At 38.7% G+C, this 23,110-nt stretch overlaps 1 protein-coding gene across 4 annotated transcripts in view; it reads right to left on the bottom strand.

Moving 5' to 3' along the window:
• The window catches only part of WAC (WW domain containing adaptor with coiled-coil), an 88,990-nt gene that overhangs the window by 63,304 nt on the left and 2,576 nt on the right, over nt 1–23,110 (bottom strand). For all 4 annotated transcript variants that reach the window (XM_084979987.1, XM_084979986.1, XM_003130704.6 and 1 more), the window contains exon 3: nt 22,816–23,011. In XM_084979987.1, coding sequence (XP_084836113.1) covers nt 22,816–22,954 — 139 coding nt within the window. In that variant the 5' untranslated portion in view covers nt 22,955–23,011. The remainder of the gene's footprint in view (nt 1–22,815; nt 23,012–23,110) is intronic.

The raw sequence follows: 23,110 nt of genomic DNA, 5'->3' as shown, positions 1-23,110 counted from the left end.
TCATTAACATCAGTCTTTGACACAAAAAGCACAATAATGTGAGCCAAGAAGAATGGAATACTGTGTACTTACCCAGGTTGGTTTGCCTACATAAAACTTCTGAAAATTTATATTTATAAAGGCATATTGTTGCACCTAACACTGGAGAACAAAGTAAAGCGGCAGCAAGAAAAAAATTAAGAAAAACAATTTCATAGAAGTAAAGTTTTATCTCTAAATATATAGCTCTTCAATTTATTCTCAGTGCAGCAGTCCTATCATATCCTTTGCCCAAGGCCCTCTCAAATGTCCTTAACAATGGCCCACAAGCCTGCGTGCTTTATAACTCCTGCATTGCTACCTCCCTAACCTTCTGTCTCTAGATCCTTCTCTTCCCTTGCCAAGATTTATTGTACTGTCTTCCTTGTCTTTCCTCCAGCATTTCAGGTACATTCCTGCTTCATGGTCTGTCTTCCTACTGGATATCTTCTTTTATCATTTAGTAAGTTTGAAAATGATATATAAAAATGTGTGATTAAGAATAATTGCGGAGTTCCCGTCGTGGCGCAGTGGTTAACGAATCCGACTAGGAACCATGAGGTTGCGGGTTCGATCCCTGGCCTTGCTCAGTGGGTTAACGATCTGGCGTTGCCGTGAGCTGTGGTGTAGGTTGCAGATGCGGCTCGGATCCCGCGTTGCTGTGGCTCTGGCGTAGGCCGGTGGCTACAGCTCCGATTCAACCCTTAGCCTGGGAACCTCCATATGCCGCGGGAGCGGCCCAAGAAATAGCAACAACAACAACAACAACAAAAGACAAAAAGACAAAAAAAAAAAAAAAAAAAAAAAGAATAATTGCTAGAGGAGTTCCCGTCGTGGCTCAGTGGTTAATGAATCCGACTAGGAACCATGGGGTTGCAGGTTCGACCCCTGGCCTCACTCAGTGGGTTAAGGATCCGGCATTGCCGTGAGCTGTGGTGTGAGTCGCAGATGCAGTTCAGATCCAGTGTTGCTGTGGCGTAGGCTGGCAGCTACAGCTCCAATTAAACCTCTAGTCTGGGAACCTCCATATGCCGTGGGAGCAGCCCTGGAAAAGGCAAAAAAAGACCAAAAAAAAAAAAATTTCTAGAGAGTAGTAAACATATTGAGGGAATTGAAATGAAATAAAAAGGATTACAGTGACATTTGTGGTTCTATGGTTCTTACCCAGGGCAGCAGCAGACTGTTCAGATACTTAGTTTCTCATGATTCTTTTTTCCCCTCAAGAGGACTAAATATCTGATCTTAAATATTAAATCCAGTGAATTTACTTAGGGTCTGCAGAAGTTTTTTGAACAAAAAGTGAACATACGCTATAAAATATACTGCCAGTAATTTTAAGTCTTGTCAGGTTTTCTGTGTTCCTCAGAACATACTTGACTATCTTTCAGAGAAATCTGTATTCATTATATTTTAGAGAAACATTCTGTTTTGTTCCTACCCCCAAGGTCATAAACATTTTAGAATGTTTCTCTTGAGGGGAAAAAAGAATCATGAGAGGGTCCTGGGCAAAGGATATGATAGGACTGCTGCACCAAGAATAAACTGAAGAGCTGGAAGATGGGAAAGCACGAAGACTGGTTAGGAGGCTCAGATTATTTGTCGGAACAACTGGAAGGCTATAATTTCTACTTAACACAAAGCAGACAACTGGGATAAGCAGACTTGGGGTGGGGGGGGGAATGAGTCAGTATAAAATATACACGCACAATTTAAGCACCATAAATAAAGTGTTTTACGGGACAAGAGATGTGCTAGCTAATCTAGACTGGGGATTGGGAGGTTAGAGAAGCAACTTCTAAACCGAAGCATGAAAGACAGGAAGGAATTAACTAGGCAAAGAAAGGTGGGTGGGGAAGAGACAGTATTCCAGAAAGAAACAGTATTTGTGAAGTATCCATGTGGGACACAACTCTTGAGTATCTTAAAAGAACTGAAGCACATAAGAGGGCTAGAAAAACAGATGGAGCAAGTTGTTCACTGAAACATTTGTACTTCATCTTGAGGGCAACGGAAAGACACCAAAAGATTTTTACATAAATGAGCAAATATACTTTTCTTAGAAAGTGACTCTGGCTGCAGTGTGCGTAATAGATTCAAGGAGCTATTTCAGAGGCAAGATCTAAGAGAACAAATAAGTGGATATCAGGGATAAGGGAGGGTAACAGCATTAAGAGAGCTCTGAGCTAAGCAAAGGAAAGATGCAAAGAGAACCTAAATTCATACAAACAACAAACCTCAAAGCTTATTCCATCACACAACTATAGAAACCTACACAACATTACAAATAGTTACTCATCCTGTTTGTAAGTCTTGAAAATTTTCAACTGAAACTTAATTGAAGTTCCCCTGTGGAGCAGCAGGTTAAGGGCCCAGCACTGTCACTGCAGCAGCTCAGGTTACTACTGCGGTGTGGGTTCAATCCCTGGGAAATTTCTGCATGCTGTGGGCACAGCCAGAAAAATAAATAAATAAATTTACTTAATGAAAGCAGAGGAAACTATCATGTTGTTCTCTCCTCCTCCACACAGTGATGAAAATACTAAGTGAACATTGGTGGGAAACATCCCAAAGGCACCCACACAACAAATGAAGCCATACATCAACACTTCTGACAACAGAGAGTTGTGGTCACCAGGGAATGGAAGGACACAAAGCAAGTATCTGAAAGCATATGTTAAAGCACAAAAATCAAAAGGTTCTCCTACATACATTTCAAGCCATTTATTTGGACAGGACCTTAGAGATTATCAATTCAAGTTTGTTTAAGGAGGGTGGAGCAGACAAAAACTTATGTGATTTGCCCACAGTCAAAAAACTAAGGACCAGAGAACAAAAACTACAGATATCAAGGCTGGTGCTCCTCCACTTCACATTCTCTCACCTTAAGGCCTGCTATCAAGTTAAACAATCATCTATCTCTAGTAACACCATCCTAAAAGATACATATCCAAAACCAAAAAAGGAACTTTCTTACAATTAAAGTCCAGTCAATATTCAAAAGAGTTCAGACTCTATGATTCATCACCTTCTTTTTTAGGGTGTATTTGGCAGTAGTTCTTTAACATGCTTTGACATGTGTAGTAAAAACGCAAATGTCAACCAATAAAGATCTTCTGAAACAACACTGCAGAAAACAAAACAGAGCTCTCTCTATGCTCCCCTGCCTTCCTCCATGGATACCAATCTTAATGATACAGCAGGATAACACACAGGTAACACCTAATGTCAAAAAGGAGACAGGGCCAACAAACCAAAACTTAAGCACCACTCTGACCAACAAGCCTGACTCTCCCCACCGGATCTGACTGATTCTGTGCCTAGATATAGGAGAAAGCAGACACCATTCCAGCATCACAAAAGTAAATTAGTGCCTTTTTTTGGCTTTTGCCATTTCTAGGGCCACTTCTGCAGCACATGGAGGTTGCCAGGATAGGGGTCTAATCGGAGCTGTAGCCGCCAGCCTACACCAGAGTCACAGCCAACATCAGATCTGAGCTGAGTCTGTGACCTACACCACAGCTCACGGCAACGCCGGATCCTTAACCACTGAGCAAGGCCAGGGATTGAACCCAAAACTTCATGGTTCCTAAGCGGATTCGTTAACCACTGAGCCATGACGGGAACTCCTGAATTAGTGCTTTTTTAAGCCCAAAGACAGCTTTTTCAAAACCACAAATATCCTTAAGAATAAACATTAAGGGAAAAAACTGGGAAGGTGACAAATAATGTGATGATTTTAAAATTAAACATTAGAATACACATTCAGAAAAAAAGCAGACTGAAGCCTTTCAAGTATCCACCTTAAGGAGTCTCCAACGATGAAAACACTTCCAGAGCTTAGCACTCACTCCACCCTCAAAAGCCTAGAGAATATTCACTCAAATAGCTGAGGCTAACTCTATTCCCTAAAGATGTGTTTGACTACTAAAAACAATGAATATCAATGAAAATACTGGTAAATAATATAGAAGTTGGTTAATATTGTTTCATACTGAAAGCAAAACAACAATGAAGACAAATTAAAGCTGATCTGTTACTACGGCTCTTAATTTATAACACAATGTGAATTTAACCCCCCCAAAACTGCAAATAGTTTGTATGCTTAAAATGAGTTTACCATTAAAAGTCATAATTTTACTATCAAAATTTGCAAGTTCAAGAGCTAAATAAAGTATGCCATGTTAGGACCGCCTCCTTTTCTTCCTGATATAAAAGGATCTTCCGGTAACATATAATCACTTTTAAGAATAAAACCACAACACAATGAATTACTAATTAAAAATAATTAGAGCAGCAAATCTCAAAGGTAAAGGAAATGGAGCACCACATGTGAGAATTTCTAGGGAAATTCCTAATTCCAATAAGCTTGAAAAACCTTACTGAATATAATATAATTATATTTGGGGGGAAAAAACTAATAACCCCAAAATGGCCCACAAAAAACAAAAGCCCAAGCTATTATTTATTTTGCCTAAAATACCTCAGAAAGTAAAACTATTTAAGATCTCTTTAACTAGTGAGTCATAAATTTAAAAGGATTTGAGAAACAATGATTTAGAAAACTATCAAATATTAGTAAAAAGCCTATATAATTTTAAATGTCATTTTATTATTCAAATTACATATATTATACATTATGATAAAGTAACTAATAGTAATCCATTAAGACCACTTAAAGAACTGATGATAATGTATTGGAATTAACATACTTTTTTTTTTTTTTTTAATTTTATGGCCACACTCATAGCATATGGAAGTTCTCGGGCCATGGACTGAACAAGAGCCATAGCTGCAACAACACTGGATCCTTTAATCCACTGTGCCAGGCTAGAAATCGAATCCATACTTCTGCAGTGACACGAGCCGCTGCAGTCAGCTTCTTAACCCACTGTACCACAGCAGGAACTCCAATATACCTGATAATATCACAAATATTTAAGCTGATTCACATTTCCAGGAAACTATATGAATTATTTGTTTCCTTCATAAACAGTACAAAATCAACTTTTAGGAATTCCAGAATAGTACATTCTTATTAGTTTACTTTCTTAAATGCACCTGAGAAATTAACTTTCAATTGAAACCAACTCTCTGAAATTTACTACTACTCACCTGTTTCTGACATGTACTAGATATGTCAAATGGCACAAAAAGATATTAGTTTAATATTACTGAGCTCCTGTATTTACATACCAAGCCCTGATACAACAAAAATTGAAACAGTCTCTGCCTTCTAGGAGCTCAGAGTTGGCAAACTGCATATGTAAACAACTACAATTCACTGTGTAGAAACAGGTTCAAGGAAGCCTTCATACAATAAAGAACTGGATCCTGAAGAATTAGGAGATTTGCCAAGAAAAAAAAAAAAAGTAAGGCAAGAGTGGTGGGAAGACAGTTTTGGCTGTGAAAACACATACAAAGGGGACAACAGTATATGCTGTTTTAGGACTCGGCAAGTAGTTCTACATGACTGTAGTAGAGAAAGGATAGGGTGGTTGAGAAAAGCTTGGATTCTTGGCAATGGTGACTCAGAGGATTTTTTCTAGTTCTTGAAATTATCCAACTGTATTTACAAGCAGAAAATCTATTCTGAGATGCCAGCTTTCCAGCATGAACATACAACACTTTTCATTTCAGTGTCCTCTAGGTGTACCAGAAAGAAAGATTACCCAGGTAAAGCATATGAAGAGGTAGGGAGGAAAACTCATATATTTGGACAATTGTGTTAATACATAACATGTTTAAATCTAGTCTCAAATTTCTACTCAAACAGTAATGCATAAGAAAAAAGAAAACGGATCTATCAAAAAGATAGTTTAGGAAAAGAACAATGAGGTCGAATTCCTACACACAAAGGAGAAAAATAAAGGAAAAGGAGTCAAGAATAACTTCACAAGTACTGCCCAGGACATGGAATACCCAACACAGGAATAGATTTTAGGAATCCATGGACCATCATATGAAACATGCCTAATAACCACAGGCCTGGAGACCAAAGGATAGGATGCAGCAAGGACAGAACACCTGCAGGTAAATGAGACTTGGAGCTCAAGAAGAGCTTAACACAGCAGCAAAGAAAGGAAAGTCAAAATAATGAAAAATCAAAAACCTATCAATAAGGAAGGAGCAATCGCTTCAAAGAGCTTAAGAAAAAGGACTGGAAGGTTTTTGGTGGGCTTGGCAACCAAGAGATTATTAGCAATTACAAAAAGAGAAATCTTGATACTGCAGAGAGTATTAAGACACATAACAGCAATGGACTAGTTTTAAAACATTAAAACTTCTTAAGTTGCACTAGCCACATTTCAAATATTCACCAGGCACATGTGGCTAGTGGCTACTGGATGGTTCAGATATCGGATACTGAACATCTTCAACTACACAAACATTCTTCTGGAGAGTGGCTAACTAACCTAGACTCATGCCCAAACATGAACAGACAACTACAAACAGCAAATATCTGAGGAGCCCAGTAACACAGAAGAAATGCACCAAACCCAAACAGAAAGTTTTCTAAGTAACCTTTTTTTTTTTTTTTTTTATGGTCTCACCTGCAGGCATATGGAAGTTCCTGGGAGTGGGGTCAAATGGGAGCTACAGCTGCAGGCCTACACCACAGCAATGCCAGATTCGAGCCACATCTTTGACCTGCACCGCAGCTTGTGGCAACACTGGATCCTCAACCCACTGAGCAAGGCCAGAGATCAAACCCACATCCTCATGGACACTAGTCAGGTTCTTAACTTGCTGAGCCACAACAGGAATTCCTGAGGACACATTTCTGACGTGGACAAAACTAAAATATAATTTAAAATCTCAAGTGTATTTTTATTGAATCAGATTATCAAATTACAAGAACTAAATTAAATCATCCAAAATAAAACTTTGAATAGGTGGATAAAATGCACACAGCTTTCAGTGTAATTATGGCACTGGAAGAACCTGTCTTGGGAGTCTTTTCCCCAGAGTATAACATACTCTCATTCAAAAAGTATCCAAACACCTACTTTTTACCAAGTAAGAGATAAGTAGAATACAACCAAAAGACATCCATACAAATTCCAAAAGGAGAAGAGTCAGAAACGATTTTAAAAAGAGAGGGAGTGGCAAGGGGAGGGGAAGGGAGAGAATGACTCTTCTTCAGGCTCTCTCCAGACTGAAAAGCCCTAAGCAGAAGTTTAAAACTAAAACAAAAACAACGACAAAAAAACACAAGGAGACGGGTGAAGGAAAAATCCCAAAGTCGCTCAAGCTGGGAGTGGGAGAGTAGAAGAAAGATACACACATATTACAATGGATAAGCTACATATAAATAAAAATAGCTATACATACCCATAAATAATATCTATAAATAATACCTATAAAAAATACCTATACCTATAAATAAGCTACCTATAAATAAGTCTGATGTGAACTTCTCATTTGCAGCAATGAATGGTAATCAATTTGTAAGTATCTTCAGAAAATAGTTTTAAAAAAGAGTCAAGGAAAAATGACAATCTAGCCAAAAGATCATTCTTCATGCAGAGAAACAAAATAGAGACATGTCTCACGCAAAGCCTCAGACTACCACTCATAAAAAAATAATAGTTATGGAGTTCCCATCGTGGCACAGCACAAACGAATCCAACTAGGAACCATGAGGCTGCGGGTTCGATTCCTGGCTTCACTCAGTGGGTTAAGTATCCAGTGTTGCTGTGAGCTGTGGTGAAGGTCACAGATGCACCTCAGATCAGGCATCGCTGTGGCTGTGGTATAGGCGGCAGATGAGGCTCTGATTAGAACCCTAGCCTGGGAAACTGCACATGCCACAAGTGTGGCCCTAAAAACTAAAAAGGCCAAAAAAAAAAAAAAAAAAATAGTTATGCAAACGTAAAGGTAAAACACATAAGGCAAAAAAATGCTTTTAAAAAATAAGTGATGGAGTTCCCATTGTGGCTCCCAATGAGAGGTGGCTCACGTGGGGTAAGGACCTCCACATTGTCTCTGCGAGGATGGAGGTTGGATCCCTGGTTAAGGATCCTGCATTGCCACAAGCTGTGGCACAGGATTGCAGCTGCAGTTCCAATTCTACCCCTGGTCAAGGAACTTCCATATGCCACAGGTATGGCCATAAAAAAATAGAGAAGAAAATAAAAAATAAGATGTGAAATCAACCATCATATTGGAAAACTTTCTCATCTTTCAGAAAATAGATCAAGTAAAAATTAAGAATATCAAGGATTTATATTACATAGTAATGTACCACATAATTAAAGGACTTGATCTGAACAGAGTTCTTTGTACCAAAAGAGGAAAACATTATTTTCAAACATCTAAAAAATATTTGTTGTAACTCAAGTTATTCTAAGATAAGGGAAAAAAATGTTAATTCCAAAAGGCTAATAAAATTAGAATTTAACCGCAAGCCAAATAAAAGTTTTTAAAATAATAATTTACAAAATTCAATCCCACTCCTGGGCATCTATCCAGAGAAAACCATGACTCACAAAGACACATGTACTCCAATGTTCATTGCAGCACTATTTGCAATACCCAAAACATGGAAACAACCTAAATGTCCATCGACAGAGGAGTGGGTAAAGAAGATGTGGTACATATACACAATGGAATATTACTCAGCCGTTAAAAAGAATGAAATACCGGCATTTCTAGCAACATGGATGGACCTAGAAACTATCATGCTAAGTGAAGTCAGCCATACAATGAGACACCAACATCAAATGCTTTCACTGACGTGGAATCTGAAAAAAGGACAGACTGAACTTCTTTGCAGAACAGATGCTGACTCACAGACACTGAAAATCTTATGGTCTCTGGAGGAGAGAGTTTGGAGGGTGGGGGGATGTGCTTGGGCTGTGGGATGGAAATCCTGTGAAATCAGATTGTTATGATCATTATACAACTACAGATGTGATAAATTCATTTGAGTAATTAAAAAAAAGAAAAATTTTAAAAAATAAAAATTTTAAAATAATAATTTACAAAATTCATTTAGAAATTTGAAGGCATATTTCTAAATACTTCTGGGCTAATATTCTTACCAGGAGCAAGCCTCTTTAAATACCATCCTAATCCAAATCCTAATCACCTCAAATCTACAATACAAGCAATGCTAACACAATATGGCTTCATGTAACCAAAGGTTGGCTAGCATGCTCCAAATCAGCTACAAAAGGACAAACTCAAGGCCTAAATGTACAGCATGCCCATGTACAAGGACATGAGGGGGGGAAAAGTAGTGACTAGCAAGTCATCCCTGAACTGTGCTAATAACATGGTGCTGACAAAGTCAAACTGAACAGCTACGAACAACAGCTTCCAGTAGTTCTCCTGCTCTAAGCAGACTATAATTAAGTTTTTCCAAACCCTGTATGATGCAAATGAAAATCAATTAATACATAAATTAACGCTAAGTTTTCTAATTCCCTAAATCTGTACCAAAGTAACAGTCTGATGTTTAAATACTAAAGTGAGTACTACATTTTGAAACTTGTTCTTCCAAAGAATCAAGAACATCCCTAAATTATGAGAGTATCAGGGCTCACCCAACTCCTAGTCAAGGTAATAATCAATAGAACTGGCCCAATGGCCCAAATCAAATAGACAAGATTTTGAGGGGCCAAGTACATTGTTATACTTTTGTAAAATAATCAACACTGACATTTAAGTTATATTAAAAAGAACTACTGGAGTTCCCATGTGGTTCAGCGGTTAACGAACCCAACTAGCATCCATAAGGACTCGGCTCCGATCCCTGGCCTGCCTCAGTGGTTAAGATCCGGTGTTGCCATGAGCTGTGGTACAGGTTGAAGATGCGGCTCAGATCCCACGTTGTGGTAGCTATAGATCCAAGTGGACCCCTAGCCTGGGAGTCTCCATATGCTGCAGGTGTGGCCTTAAAAAAAAAAAAAGGAACTACCATAACTACACAACAATATAAAATTAAGGTTACTCTACAGCTTTAGAAAGTATAGCCTTGTGACCTAACCGTTAATAATTTAAGTATCTCATGCTAAATAAGTCACCTCTATGCATACAGTACTAAATACGAATGTTTAACAGGTAGGAGGAACAAGTAGCAGTTCAAATCACAGAAGAGGCTGTAAGACAGAGAACACCACTTCTGTGTTTCAACTTTCCTGTTTCCCCCAGTACAGCAAGAGTTTTCATAATCAACATTTTTATGAAGTTGGAAGAGTCTGAAAACTTATTTTTCACAAATGCATTGCTAAATGCAGAAATAACTTATAACCCTCTCATCTCAGCCAAAATACTCCAAAATACTATCTTTTACTAGTATTGCTTTTTGGCTACCAGAAAGAAGTAGTTTATGAGTATAGTACAGATCAAATCTTCAGAAGATGCCACGCTCCTCTGGCATACAAATCAGAAGTAATCAAAGATTAAAAGAAAAAGACTAGCACTATTTAAATATACCAATCATATTCACCCTAAGTTTCTTTTAAAATGTAGGTACAGTTGACCCCTGACTAACACAGTTTTGAATTGCATGGGTCCACTCATGTACATTCTGTCAATAATACATTTTACAGTACTACACAATCTGCAGTTGGTTGACTTAAATGCAGAACCATGGATAAGAAGGGCAGACTATAGAGTTACACACAGAATTGTGACTAGGGGGCTGTGTTATTCAAGAGTCCAACTGTACTCCTAAGGGTCAATTTCAAGAAAACTGAGTTCCTGCCGTGGCAGAACAGGATAGCCAGTGTCCCTACAGCACCAGGTCGCCAGGTAGTAGGTTCAATCCCCGGCCCAGTAGAGTGGGTTAAAGGATCCATCATTGGCTACAACTGTGGCTGGGAACTGATCCCTGGCCCCTGAACTCCATGTACCTTGGGGCCACCAAAAAAAATAAACTGTTTGCTCACACCTGAAATCAGCTTGAGCATACCAATTCAGGTGAAGGCTATTTTCCAGAGACAAAAACTAAATGAATAAAGCTTACCATGAACCGTCTCAGGAAAGCCTGATGGCTTGGGAATGCAGGGGTAAGTTTTTATCTAAAATAACAGCAGTAGCTTCAGATGCTACCCAAGTGCATCCTCCTGGCATATCAGCTGCTGATACTGTCAGAAACTCCCCTACTGTCCAGCATTAGTTCTACTCTGGGGCATTAGATACCACAAGATACTACTTGACCTATTTAGTGTAACTGTATACAAATTATACTATTTCTTGTGAATCAGGAAAGGTGACAGAGAAGAAAATTCTTCAAAACTCAAGGAATATGATTTGGCAAACAAGCACTCTAACTTCAAAGATTTCTAACTACAAAATTCACATTCCTTAATGTCCAGCTCAGAGTTCTTCCTTCTCTTGTGTGTGCTCTCCCTAGATCTGCAGTTTACAAACACCTAAACTGATCCTGGGTTAAACACAATTTTTAATTTTAATTAAAAATTCCGTTTTCTAGGCTCCACCCCCCCACCCTCACTGCTATGATTTATGGTAATTCAGTGTGTCAGAATAGCTTTAAAAGCTTCTCAGGTGATTTGAAAAAACAGCCAAATTTAGGAAAATTATCCTAAACATGTTTTGGTTTATCCTTCCATCTATCCTAAAAATCTCTCAACTCCAACGCTGTGGATACCAGCAGGTGTTAAGTTAGAATTGCCCTGCAGCCCCTTCATGTAGCTCTCAATGGCCAGACTCCTCACCTCCGAGAGGAGGCAGTAGCTTAAGATGTGGGCCTGCTGATCTGACACTAACTCCTAACTCTTAGAGGAATAAGAGTAAACCTAATAATTTACAATGTCACGGTCCAAGTCCTTAATTAAATGCTTTACAAGTGTTTTAGATACACAATTTTCATTTAACCCCACAACAATCCTAGGGGAGTAGACCCCAAAACACAGATTAAGTAGTATGCTAAAGTCACCACCTAGCTACAACTAGCAGCGTCCGGAGTTAAAAAAAAATCTAACTGAAAGATGGCTTCACCTAGTGGTTAAGGTAAGAGGTAAATATTAAAAATTTTCTCTGAGCACTAACTAAAAAGTATGCCTAGTCAGATCTCTCAGATTAATAGTGCCAACACAAAGTGTTGAATCTATTGTGCAAATATGTGCTAAAGTCAAGCCAAATAAAACCATAATGACATCATTTTTAATAAAAACTCTGCAAAAGATTATTTATAAAATCCTTCTGATATTTTATGGCATAAAAACGAGTTTTATGAAAACTACTGATTACCTCCAAATGATAGGATTTGAGGCAATTTCATTTTCCCCCTTTCTCAGCATTTCCAAATTTTTCTACAATAAATGCCTATTAACAAAAACATCAGTCAAGCAGCACTATACGTATAGTTCAAGGGCCCATTAACTCCAACTTTGCCTTGTATAAATACAGTATTTCAGAAATCAAGCCTATTAAACATTTCTTTAAAAAGGGATTGTAAAGAATCTCATTAATAGTTTTTGGAGTTCCCCTTGCAGCTCAGTGGTAACAAATCTGACTAGTACCCATGAGGATCTGGGTTCAATCCCTGGCACCGCTCAGTGGGTTGAGGATCTGCCGTTGCCATTAGCTGTGGTGTAGAGGTTGCAGATGTGGCTCCGGATCTGGTGTGACTGTGGCTGGCACCTGCAGCTCTGATTTGACCCCTAGACTAGGAATTTCCAAATGCGTAGATTCAGCCCTTTAAAAAAAAAAAAAAAAAAAAAAAAAAGGAGTTCCGACTAGGAACCATGAGGTTGTGGGTTTGATCCCTGGCCTGGCTCAATGGGCTAAGGATCCAGTGTTGCCATGAGCTGTGGCCTAGGCCGGCAGTAGTAGCTCCGATTTGACCCTTAGCCTGGGAACCTCCATATGCTGTGGGTGGAGACCTAAAAAAAAACAAAAAAAATGGGGAAAAAAAATGAACCTTATTAATAGTTTCCATAAAAATTCAAGTATGTGCTAATATTTTATGCATTAGGCTATATAAAATATACCAAAATTAATTTCACTTCACTTTCACCTCAACATAGAAAACTCCACATGCAACTTGCACTTTTTTTCCATTGGGCAGTGCTACTCTAGAACCTTGCTACACCCAGCCAGCAACATGGACACCATCTGGGGATCCTGTTAAAAGGCAGACCCTTCAGCCTCGCCCCAGAACTGCTAAACTATAATGTGCATTTTTAGCAAAATCCCCAGATGTTTAGTACACACATTTAAGTTTGAGAAATAATGGTTCCAGAGAACTGCTATTTCATTTCCCTTAAATCATAATGACAATCTCAACATTCTTTTATCTACCTACTTACTGAAATGCTCCAAGGTGTTATGCACTGTTCCAGGCTTTAAGGATACAAGGGGATAAAATCATTAACAAACTCACTCCATGTTCTGCTGGAGTATATTCCAGAGGACAAGCAAACTGCCAGTTCTGCTACAACACTTGTTTTGAAAATGCGTATCTGTTTGAGCGTTACTGATTTATCAGGAAACTATCTGAGCATAACACAAATTTCCCACTTAAGAAGCAATTTCACCTGTTGAAAAATACTAGCTGTACCCAGCTGAACCAAGCCACATAGCAGGGACACATACACCTCAAACACCTGCCAGCTACCCCAGTTCATCATCCAGGTTATGAGTCATCCATCCACAGCTGGTTACAACTTTCAGAGGGATGTTTCAGATAAGTCTCCTTCCATCGCTTCACAATAACTCACAAGCTGCAACCCTTCCACAAGCTAAATTTCAGGTCTTTATCAAGGAAAAGTGCTGTATTTACTGTATTGTTCATGCGCTCCTTAACCATTTAACAAGTTACGCTAAGTTTTTTTTTAAGGTTCCTCTTTTAATGTGTCATTGATAATGTCTTTGAATACTGTGCCACTAAGCACATTTTCCCCATAAATCCTGAGGTGCAATTTTGCATGGCAAGGTAACTTTCAGGAACACATGCTATAACAGGATATTATAAGTAACATCAGGTCACTTTAAGCACAAGAAAGGACCAAGGCGGTGTAATGGCGAGGACGGCTGTTTCCAAGTGAGCAGGAAGGGTATGTTTGGGAGACTGCTGAAGTGAGAGCCTGCACCAGGTGGACGAACATCCCAGACACAAGAAGAGTATGTGCAGAACTCTAGAAATAAGAAACAACTTCCTGAAGGACCAGTACAGAGAGTAGCACAAACAAGGGAAAGAGCAATAGGTGAAGAAGCTGAAGAAACATCCAGACACCACATCAACCAGGGTCTATTATAGGCCTTGGTAAGTAACAAGTCAAAGGAAGGTTTTGAGCATAAGAGTGATGTAAGCTGACTGCCATTTTAACTGGACCACTCTAGCCATTTACTCTACTTACTTCCTCTGTGGGGCAATAACTGTGAGAAGCACATTCAAGGAGGCTTTTGCAGAGAAGGAGGTACAACAGTCTTAAGCATAGACGGTCCCAGCCTTACCATGCTTTGATTTAGGATTTGCTGACTTCACAATGATATTAAAGCAAAAGGCATGCAGTGCATTAGAACTATATTTCTAATTTTGATCTTGTCCCAGACCAGTGACATGCAGTACAATGCTTCCTCAGCACTGGGCAGCAGCAGAGAGACAGAGCTCCCAGGCAGCCACGGGATTACAAGAGGCAACAACCAATACACTTGCAACTGTCCTGGACCCAGACAAATCCTGTTTTTTCACTTTCAGTCAGTAGTCAATACATTACATGAGACATTCAGCACTTTATTATAAACTAGGCTTTGTGTTAGATGATTTTGCCCAACTGTAGGCTAATGTAAGAGTTCTGAGCACATTTAAGGTAGGCTAGGCTAGGCTATGGTGTTCAGTAGGTTAGGTCTATTAAATCCATTTTCAACTTATGTTGGGTTTATCCACTGTAAGTAAGATCTGTACTAAGAAATGGTTACAGTTGGAAAGCAACTTTAAGGTAGATACAAGGTTTCACATATAGCAAAAAGACTTGCTTTCTAGTTTCAACAATTGATAGTAGGCTAAGTGCTTTAAATAGATATGTTCATCAGTACAACCGGAATAATTCCCATCACCCTAATTCAAAGGAATAGGTGAAAAACAATGTAGAAGAGCTTTGAAAATTTTGAAGCATCAGATAAATCATAAAAAGGAGACTCTTCCTTCATAGGATATATTTCCAAGCCCTAAATAACTGGTTTTGAAAAGTCTGACAAATACTATCTCCAGTACTTAGCAGAGTCCCAGAAGCAGAATCCAGGTACAAATGTGGTCCCAGATACAGAATTCCTACAAAGAAACCCCAGCTCATTACTCTCTTTACGCCTTCCAACATCCTAACAGAACCAATTCACTACATATACCAAATCCATTCTGCACAAGAGTTAAGACAGAGGATTTAAAAGAAAGTCAACAAGAATATGTTAATTTTCTGTGAATTACTGACAAAAAATCCTATGTATGTCATACTAAGAACTTTAAATACATTTTGTACAACCAAACAGTTCAATTAAGACTGTCTTAAAAGATCAAAGTAAAGGAGAGTTCCCGTCGTGGCGCAGGGGTTAACGAATCCGACTAGGAACCATGAGATTGCGGTTCGATCCCTGCCCTTGCTCAGTGGGTTAACGATCCAGCGTTGCCATGAGCTGTGGTCTAGGTCGCAGACGCGGCTCGGATCCCATGTTGCTGTGGCTCTGGCGTAGGCTGGTGGCTACAGCTCTGATTCGACCCCTAGCCTGAGAACCTCCATATGCTGCGGGAGTGGCCCTAGAAAAGGCAAAAAGACAAAAAAAAAAACAAAAAACAAAAAAACAAAATCAAGGTAAACCATTCCAAGATAAGTTTGTAAAAGTGAAATCCATTACATCATAACAATATACAATAACTACCTCAAGTATAACAAAAATGTTAAGATGTGACCAGAAAACAAATGACACGTGTGTTCAAATACACACAGGCACACGTTTAAAGCATATATTTCATAAAATTAAGTGAAAAACAATATTGAGTGGAAATATTAAAACTGCTTTTTAAAGCACATATATTTCATAAAATTAAGTGAAAAACACTATTAAGAGTAGAAATATTAAAACTGCTTATCTGCGAACCTTACTCTGCTTCTCTTGAAATGGAAGACCTTATTTCTAGTAGTCTTTTTTTTTTGCCACACTCCTGGCATATGGAAGTTTCCCAGCCAGGTACCAAACACAAGCCACACCTGTGGCTTTAACCCACTGTGCCAGGCAGGCAATCAAATCCAAGTCTCCACAGCAACCCGAGCCTCTGCAGTCAGATCCTTAACCCCTGCACTGTGCCACAGCAGGAACTCCTCCTGCGGTCTTTAACTGACCTATGAAAATCCAATGCAAACTTATCTGTCTTGTTTATTATCTTACTATACACTGGACCAATAAAAATAGACAATATTTGTTTTCACCAGACAGAAAAGCATTTAACATTAGCTAATGGTACTGAAATCTAAAATTAGTAAGTTTTAAATTCTGTATGAAATTTCCAAGTTGCTTTAAAAACAAGTCTCGGTATATGAGAGTTTACCTTGGGTAAAAAAGGCTTCCTCTAGTGAAATTTTGGCAAACTCTCCCAAAAAAACTGCTTCTTAAAGTAAAACAGTACTGTGAAAATCTGCTCTGGAACTATACATACATTGTATTAATGCCAATGCCCTGGCTTTGATTTTTTGTTTGGTTGGTCTTTTTAGGGCCACACCCGAGGCACATAGAGGTTCCCAAGCTAGGGGTCGAACTAGAGCTGTAGCTGCCGGCCTATGCCACAGCCACACAGGAGCCTAACCATGTCTGCAACTTACACCACAGCTCATGGATCCTTAATCCACTGAGCGAGGCCAGCGATCAAACTCGCATCCTCCTGGATACTAGTCGGGTTCATTAACCACTGAGCCACAACGGGAATTCCGCTATTATAATTAGTGAAAATGTAACCAAAGCATTAAGACACAAAATTACCTTTTACTAATTTGTGCTATAATAAACACCCACCAAATAAATGTCTAAATGTTTCATCTCTGACAGTGCACGAAATTTACCAGAGTAGAAAGGACTAATTTCTAGATTCAGTTCTGTCACTATTGAGGTAAGTCTTCCCTCATTTATAAACTGTAAAAACAGGGATCTATCTGTTCTACCTTCCAAGGTTAGTAAGAGGATTGCAAGAGACTGTTCATTTTAATAATACTTTCTGACATAACAACTGCAAAGCACATTTCATTTTATCCCAAATGTAAAGTTATTTGAATAATCATAAGGCCACACTATTTAATTATCAGTTTATTATTCAATGTGAAAACATTGGAACACTGCTAAATTACATATTTAAAACCATAAAGGAGTTCCCGTTGTGGTGCAGTGGAAACGAATCTGACTAGGAACCATGAGGTTGCAGGTTGGATTCCTGGCCTCGCTCAGTGGGTTATGGATCTGGCATTGCCATGAGCTGTGGTGTAATGTTGCAGAAGCATCTTGGATCTGGGGTGGCTGTAGCTGTGGTGTAGGCCAGCAGCTGTAGCTCTGATTTGACCCCTAGCCTGGGAACCACCATATGCCTCGAGTATGGCCCTAAAAACCAAAAAATAAATAAATAAATAAACTATAAAAACCAATTATCCTCAAATACTCCCTAGTAAACAATTCCTTCAACTATTACAGTACACTTCATTTGAAAATTGAATGAAAATACACTTCCAAATTTCTCCAAATAAGGCTAAATGATAAAAAAATAAACTCTTCATGCACCTAAAAACCTTAAAAATCTTTAAAAATATATCTTATCACTTGTGATGGAACACGATGGAGGTTAATGTGAGAAAAATAATATATTTATGTATGACAGGGTCACTTTACAACAGAAACTGACAGAACACTAAATCAATCATAATAAAAAACTTAAGTAAATATATACAGGTAGTCAGGGCTTGACTCTGGGTTGCCTTTTTGCAATGATATTTGTGTTTTCCATTGCACCATCTCTCATAACTATTTTGTAGTCTTTAAATAAATAATATAAAATTTGAAAAAATAAACAAATAATGTAACCACGTGGGCAATTTTTCCTTTGTAATCGAAAATGTTTGAGGAGTTCCCATGTGGCTCATCAGGTTACAAACTCGATTAGAAGCCATGAGTACATGGGTTCAATCCCTGGCCTTGCTCAGTGGGTTAAAGGATTCAGCATTGCTGTGAGCTGTGGTATAGGTCGCAGACGCAGCTCAGATCTGGAGTTGCTGTGGTGTAGGCCAGTGACAACAGTTCCAATTCGACACCTAGCCTGGGAACTTCCATGTGTCACAGGTGTGGCCATAAAAGAAAAAAAATACATATATACTGTAATAAAATGGAGTTTTAAAATTGCATAAAAGTATGGGAGTTCCCGTTGTGGCACAGCGGAAACGAATCGGACTAGGAACAACGAGACTGGGGGTTTGATCCCTCACCTCACTCAGTGGGTTAAGGATCCTTCAGTGCCGTGAGCTGTGGTGAAGGTTACAGACACAGCTCGGATCTGGCATTGCTGTGGCTGTGGTATAGGCCAGCGGTAACAGCTCCAATTAGACCCCTAGCCTGAGACCTCCATATGCCGCGGGCGCGGCCCTAAAAAGACAAAAAAAAAAAAAAAAAAATTGCATAAAAGCATAAATTCAATCTGTATTGTATGTTCGTATCAGCTGCACCTATAAAAACACGTCTACACTATAACATACAAATCTCATGATTGCACCTTAAGATTCTTGTTTTTGAACAAACGGCTTTATTTTGCAGAAAAAATTATTTTTAATATATTCTGTGATCTATTTCATCAAGTTAAAGAACTTTTTTTTTTTTTGTCTTTTTAGGGCAGCATCCATAGCATATGGAGGTTCCCAGGCTAGGGGTCTACTTGGAGCTGGAGCTGCCAGCCTACACCATAGCCACAGCAACTGGAGATCCAAGCCGAGTCTGTGACCTACACCACAGCTCACAGCAATGCTGTGAGCAAGGCCAGGAATCGAACCCACAACCCATGGTTCCTAGTCAGATTTGTCTCCACTGCCCCATGACGGGAACTCCCTGAAGAACCTTTTAAGCAAGTTAAAAGGCCACATAATTTTCCTTAGTTAAAACGGATCACCTATATTCTCTTCAAGGGATAAAATCTCTAATTTTTTTAACTGCAGCCGCTTATGCTGGAATAAATCCTTTTTAACCGCAGATTTCTGTGAATGACAATCCTTCTCCATCCCTGCTTTCTGACTTTATATCTTAAAGTTCCTCTCATATATTACTCTGAATTGGCACTTTTCAAGGAAAACCAAGGTGCCATGAAAAAAAACTTGGTAACAATTACTGGGAAAGTGTTGTGATATGGACAGATGCTAGTAAAGCCCACTCCCCTGGGGGAACAACAACATGAGGACACATTTTTGTTTTTTGTCTTTTGTCTTTTTGTTGTTGTTGCTATTTCTTGGGCCGCTCCCGCGGCATATGGAGGTTCCCAGGCTAGGGGTTGAATCGGAGCTGTAGCCACTGGCCTACGCCAGAGCCACAGCAACGCGGGATCCGAGCCGCATCTGCAGCCTACACCACAGCTCACGGCAACGCTGGATCGTTAACCCACTGAGCAAGGGCAGGGACCGAACCCGCAACCTCCTGGTTCCTAGTCGGATTCGTTAACCACTGCGCCACGACGGGAACTCCCAATGAGGACACATTTTGAGTGTTTTAACTTGCTCTGCAAAATGCAAGTTACAAGCCATAGCACAAAGACCCTTAAGTCAGATGTTTATTAAAATCACTTTTTTAAATCCTAAAAAAAATGAAATTAGCTTAATAAACATGAAATTAGCTTAATAAATAGAGCAACCTGCTCTGAGATTAAATTTTTACTTAAACATGCTGCTAAGTGCACAGATAATCCAGTTTACTTGTATTTGACTTTGGTTAATGGTTTTGACTGTTACATGAATGTGCTTACTTACCTGTTTATATTTGAATTCACATTTTAAAGGTAAAAATCTAAGGGACTACAAATGCCTATAACAAAATTATATTCACTTTAAAATCTTAGTTTCAAGTTCTCATTAGCGATAAAAGAAAACTTTGATCTGGAGTTAAAGTAGAATGACTAAATAAGTACTAACTGAGGAAAGAATCACATCTTTCAAACACAAAATTAACATCAAAGATGCACTTGAACTCAAGAATGGAGATTTCATATTCTTTGGTATTCATCATAGCATATGAATATGGCAGCCAGGTATATTAGAGATAATATAGACAGGGATGGAGTAAGTATTAAAAGGCACCAGAGGAAGACAAGCAAGTAGCTAAAAACCAAATTAAAAAGTGAGGCTTATAATTAAGCAAGTGACTAGATCAAGAAAAAGTTTCTTACAAATGGAGCTAAAGAAATATCAGCCAGCAGATGCAAATAAAAAGGAAACTAAAAGCCAACCAAAGGTATCTGAAGTACACACAGGAAGGAAAATCAAAATCAAATGGGGGGGGGGGGTATAGAAAAAGCAGCTAAAAACACCACTAGCTCTCCAGAGTCAGAGCCTTTAAGAATAGCTAAGGCCAAGATCACAACTTCACATTACTTCCAAGAATATTACACAACTATTAACACACAACAGATGCCCAATATTCACTAAATGAATAAGCAACAGAATATCTGTGGGATTAATTCACTTGTAAAGAATTTGTCAGGCATGGTTCACTGTAAATATATGAAAGCATTTACAGAAGTTAAGTTTCCTAGAGAACCTAAATCGACCTCTTCCTGGATTTAGGGGATAGATGATAGATTAACCAGATCATGATCACTAAAAGAGAACCTGAGACACTGATCTATAAGGAGATGAGGTGCCACATCCCATTTTGTCACAATCACCCAAGTTTTCAAAGTAAAGCACAATGCAAATACTACCCGCTTTCTAACAGCTAACCTTTAAAATGAAATCCACTACAGAAAAGTGGCTAGTGATAGAATCATCTCAGACTACACATAACACTACAGAAAACTTACCCATAAAACTGACTATAGTTTAAATAAATCTGCCAAAAACCTTCTAACACTGAACATAACCAAATGCATCTGTTATTTACAAACAAAAATATATTTATCTGCATAGATAGCACAAAGTTATGCTATATTTAACAGAGAGAACTATTATTTCCCTCCATTCAATAATCATCCAAATTATCCCATCGCATTGCAATCGTCTGACCATTATTAACCTCAACCCAGTAATTATAGAGATCAATGTTTTCTCAGTATCTCGTCACAATGGGTAGAGCCCATTTCTATCCCAGGCGGCAAAAAAGAGAAGATTTGGGATGTTTTTTAAGTATAAGCAAAGTATTGAGAAGCTAGTTGAAAATCAGAGGTAGAAACCCATATGGGGCTCATACTGAGTTTCTTTACAAGCTTACAAAAGCATATCTGAAACGGTATACTTACTTCAAATATCAGCTAAGCAATTTCAGATCTTCTAGTGGGAAAAAATATACATTCTTACTACCTCAGTGAAATTGCTTTGTTTCTCAATGCATGCTTTAGATATGAAATTTTATTATTTTGGTAAATCCAGGGCACACTAAATCTGAAAACATTTTAGAGTTTACTTTTTCTCAGCCTCCTACCACAAAGAACTTGAGGCAAAGTAATAACTGATGGGTAACAGCCCTGTACAAAAGAAATGAGGCTGACTTTTAGAAAGGTGACTATCTGACTAAAGGTAGAAATTACATTAGTAAGACCCTAGAGAATATGATAAATAGTATTTTAAATGTTTATAACAAAAACTCAAAATGAATTTTCTGACTTATAAACGATTTTTTTTAAACCAGTGAATTAGAGTTCCCGTTGTGGCACAGTGGAAACAAATTCAACCACGAGCCATGAAGTTGCAGGTTCGATCCCTGGCCTCAGTAGGTTAAGGATCTGGTGCTGCCTTGAACTGTGGTGTAGGTCACAGACAAGGTTCGGATCTGATGTGGCTATGGCTGTGGCGTAGGCTGGCAGCTGTAGCTCAATTTGACCCCTAGCCTGAGAACTTTCATATGCCACAGGTGCACCACCCCCAAACAATAAACCAATGAACTGTCACAAAAAACTTACTAAAATTTTTAATTCATACTTTACCCTTAGGAAACATGTCTGAACGCCTCAGAACAAGGATTTCAAAATAAACTAAGCCAAAAAACTAAAATCTTTACTTGAAAAGGTGAAAGTTCGGGAGTTCCCATCGTGCCGCAGTGGTTAACGAACCCAACTAGGAACCATGAGGTTTCAGGTTCCATCCCTGGCCTTGCTCAGTGGGTTAAGGGTCTGGTGTTGCCGTGAGCTGTGGTGTGGGTCGCCGACGTGGCTCAGATCCCAAGTTGCTGTGGCTCTGGCATAGGCCAGTGGCTTCAGCTCCAATTAGACCCCTAGCCTGGGAACCTCCGTATGCAGCGGGAGTGGCTCAAGAAAACGCAAAAAGACAAGAAAAAAAAAAAAAAAAAAAGAAAAAAAAAGGTGAAAGTTCCTTTTGTGGAAAAATGTCCAGCCCTTCTCTCACCACTAATAAAGCATTGGCAGACTACATTGCATAAATGACTCCTCTAATTACCAGCCACTTCAGTCACCGTTTAGATGCTCACTCAGGTCAGAATCTTATTTCTACAGAAATTTGTTTAGGAATTAAGTAAATCAACAAAAATAAAATATTCTGATATAAGCATATAGTAACACCTTGAAGCTAGATATAGTACACCTTTTGTCTTATACAAATTTTTTACTAAGAATAAATACATGTGAAAGTTTAAACAACAAAAGCTACTCACCACCATCCCTCTCTCTAACTCTGTGAATATGCACGTTTTTGGCCTTACTGTGACCTGTACTGTCACTGTATTTGTTTTCAGGACTATCAGATCTCCGCAACATTTTATTTGGTGGTGAAGGATCTGCGGCGTCTCGCATTTTTTCATGTCTGTGATCACCACTACTGGGGTGACTCTTCGATGAATACTTAAGTGCCTGTAAAACATCACCCCCCCAAAGAAAGAAAGAATTGACATCTTAAACTTTCTAAATTAATTTCATTACAAAATTTGGTATATAATTTATGTTTTATGA

This window comes from Sus scrofa, chromosome 10 (assembly GCF_054392235.1).
Source record: "Sus scrofa isolate SSC_HxYL_T2T_F1_AM1 chromosome 10, Sscrofa_HxYL_maternal_Yorkshire_Landrace_v2.0, whole genome shotgun sequence".
Taxonomy (NCBI): domain Eukaryota; kingdom Metazoa; phylum Chordata; class Mammalia; order Artiodactyla; family Suidae; genus Sus; species Sus scrofa.
This window is presented reverse-complemented; position numbering and strand designations above follow the sequence as displayed.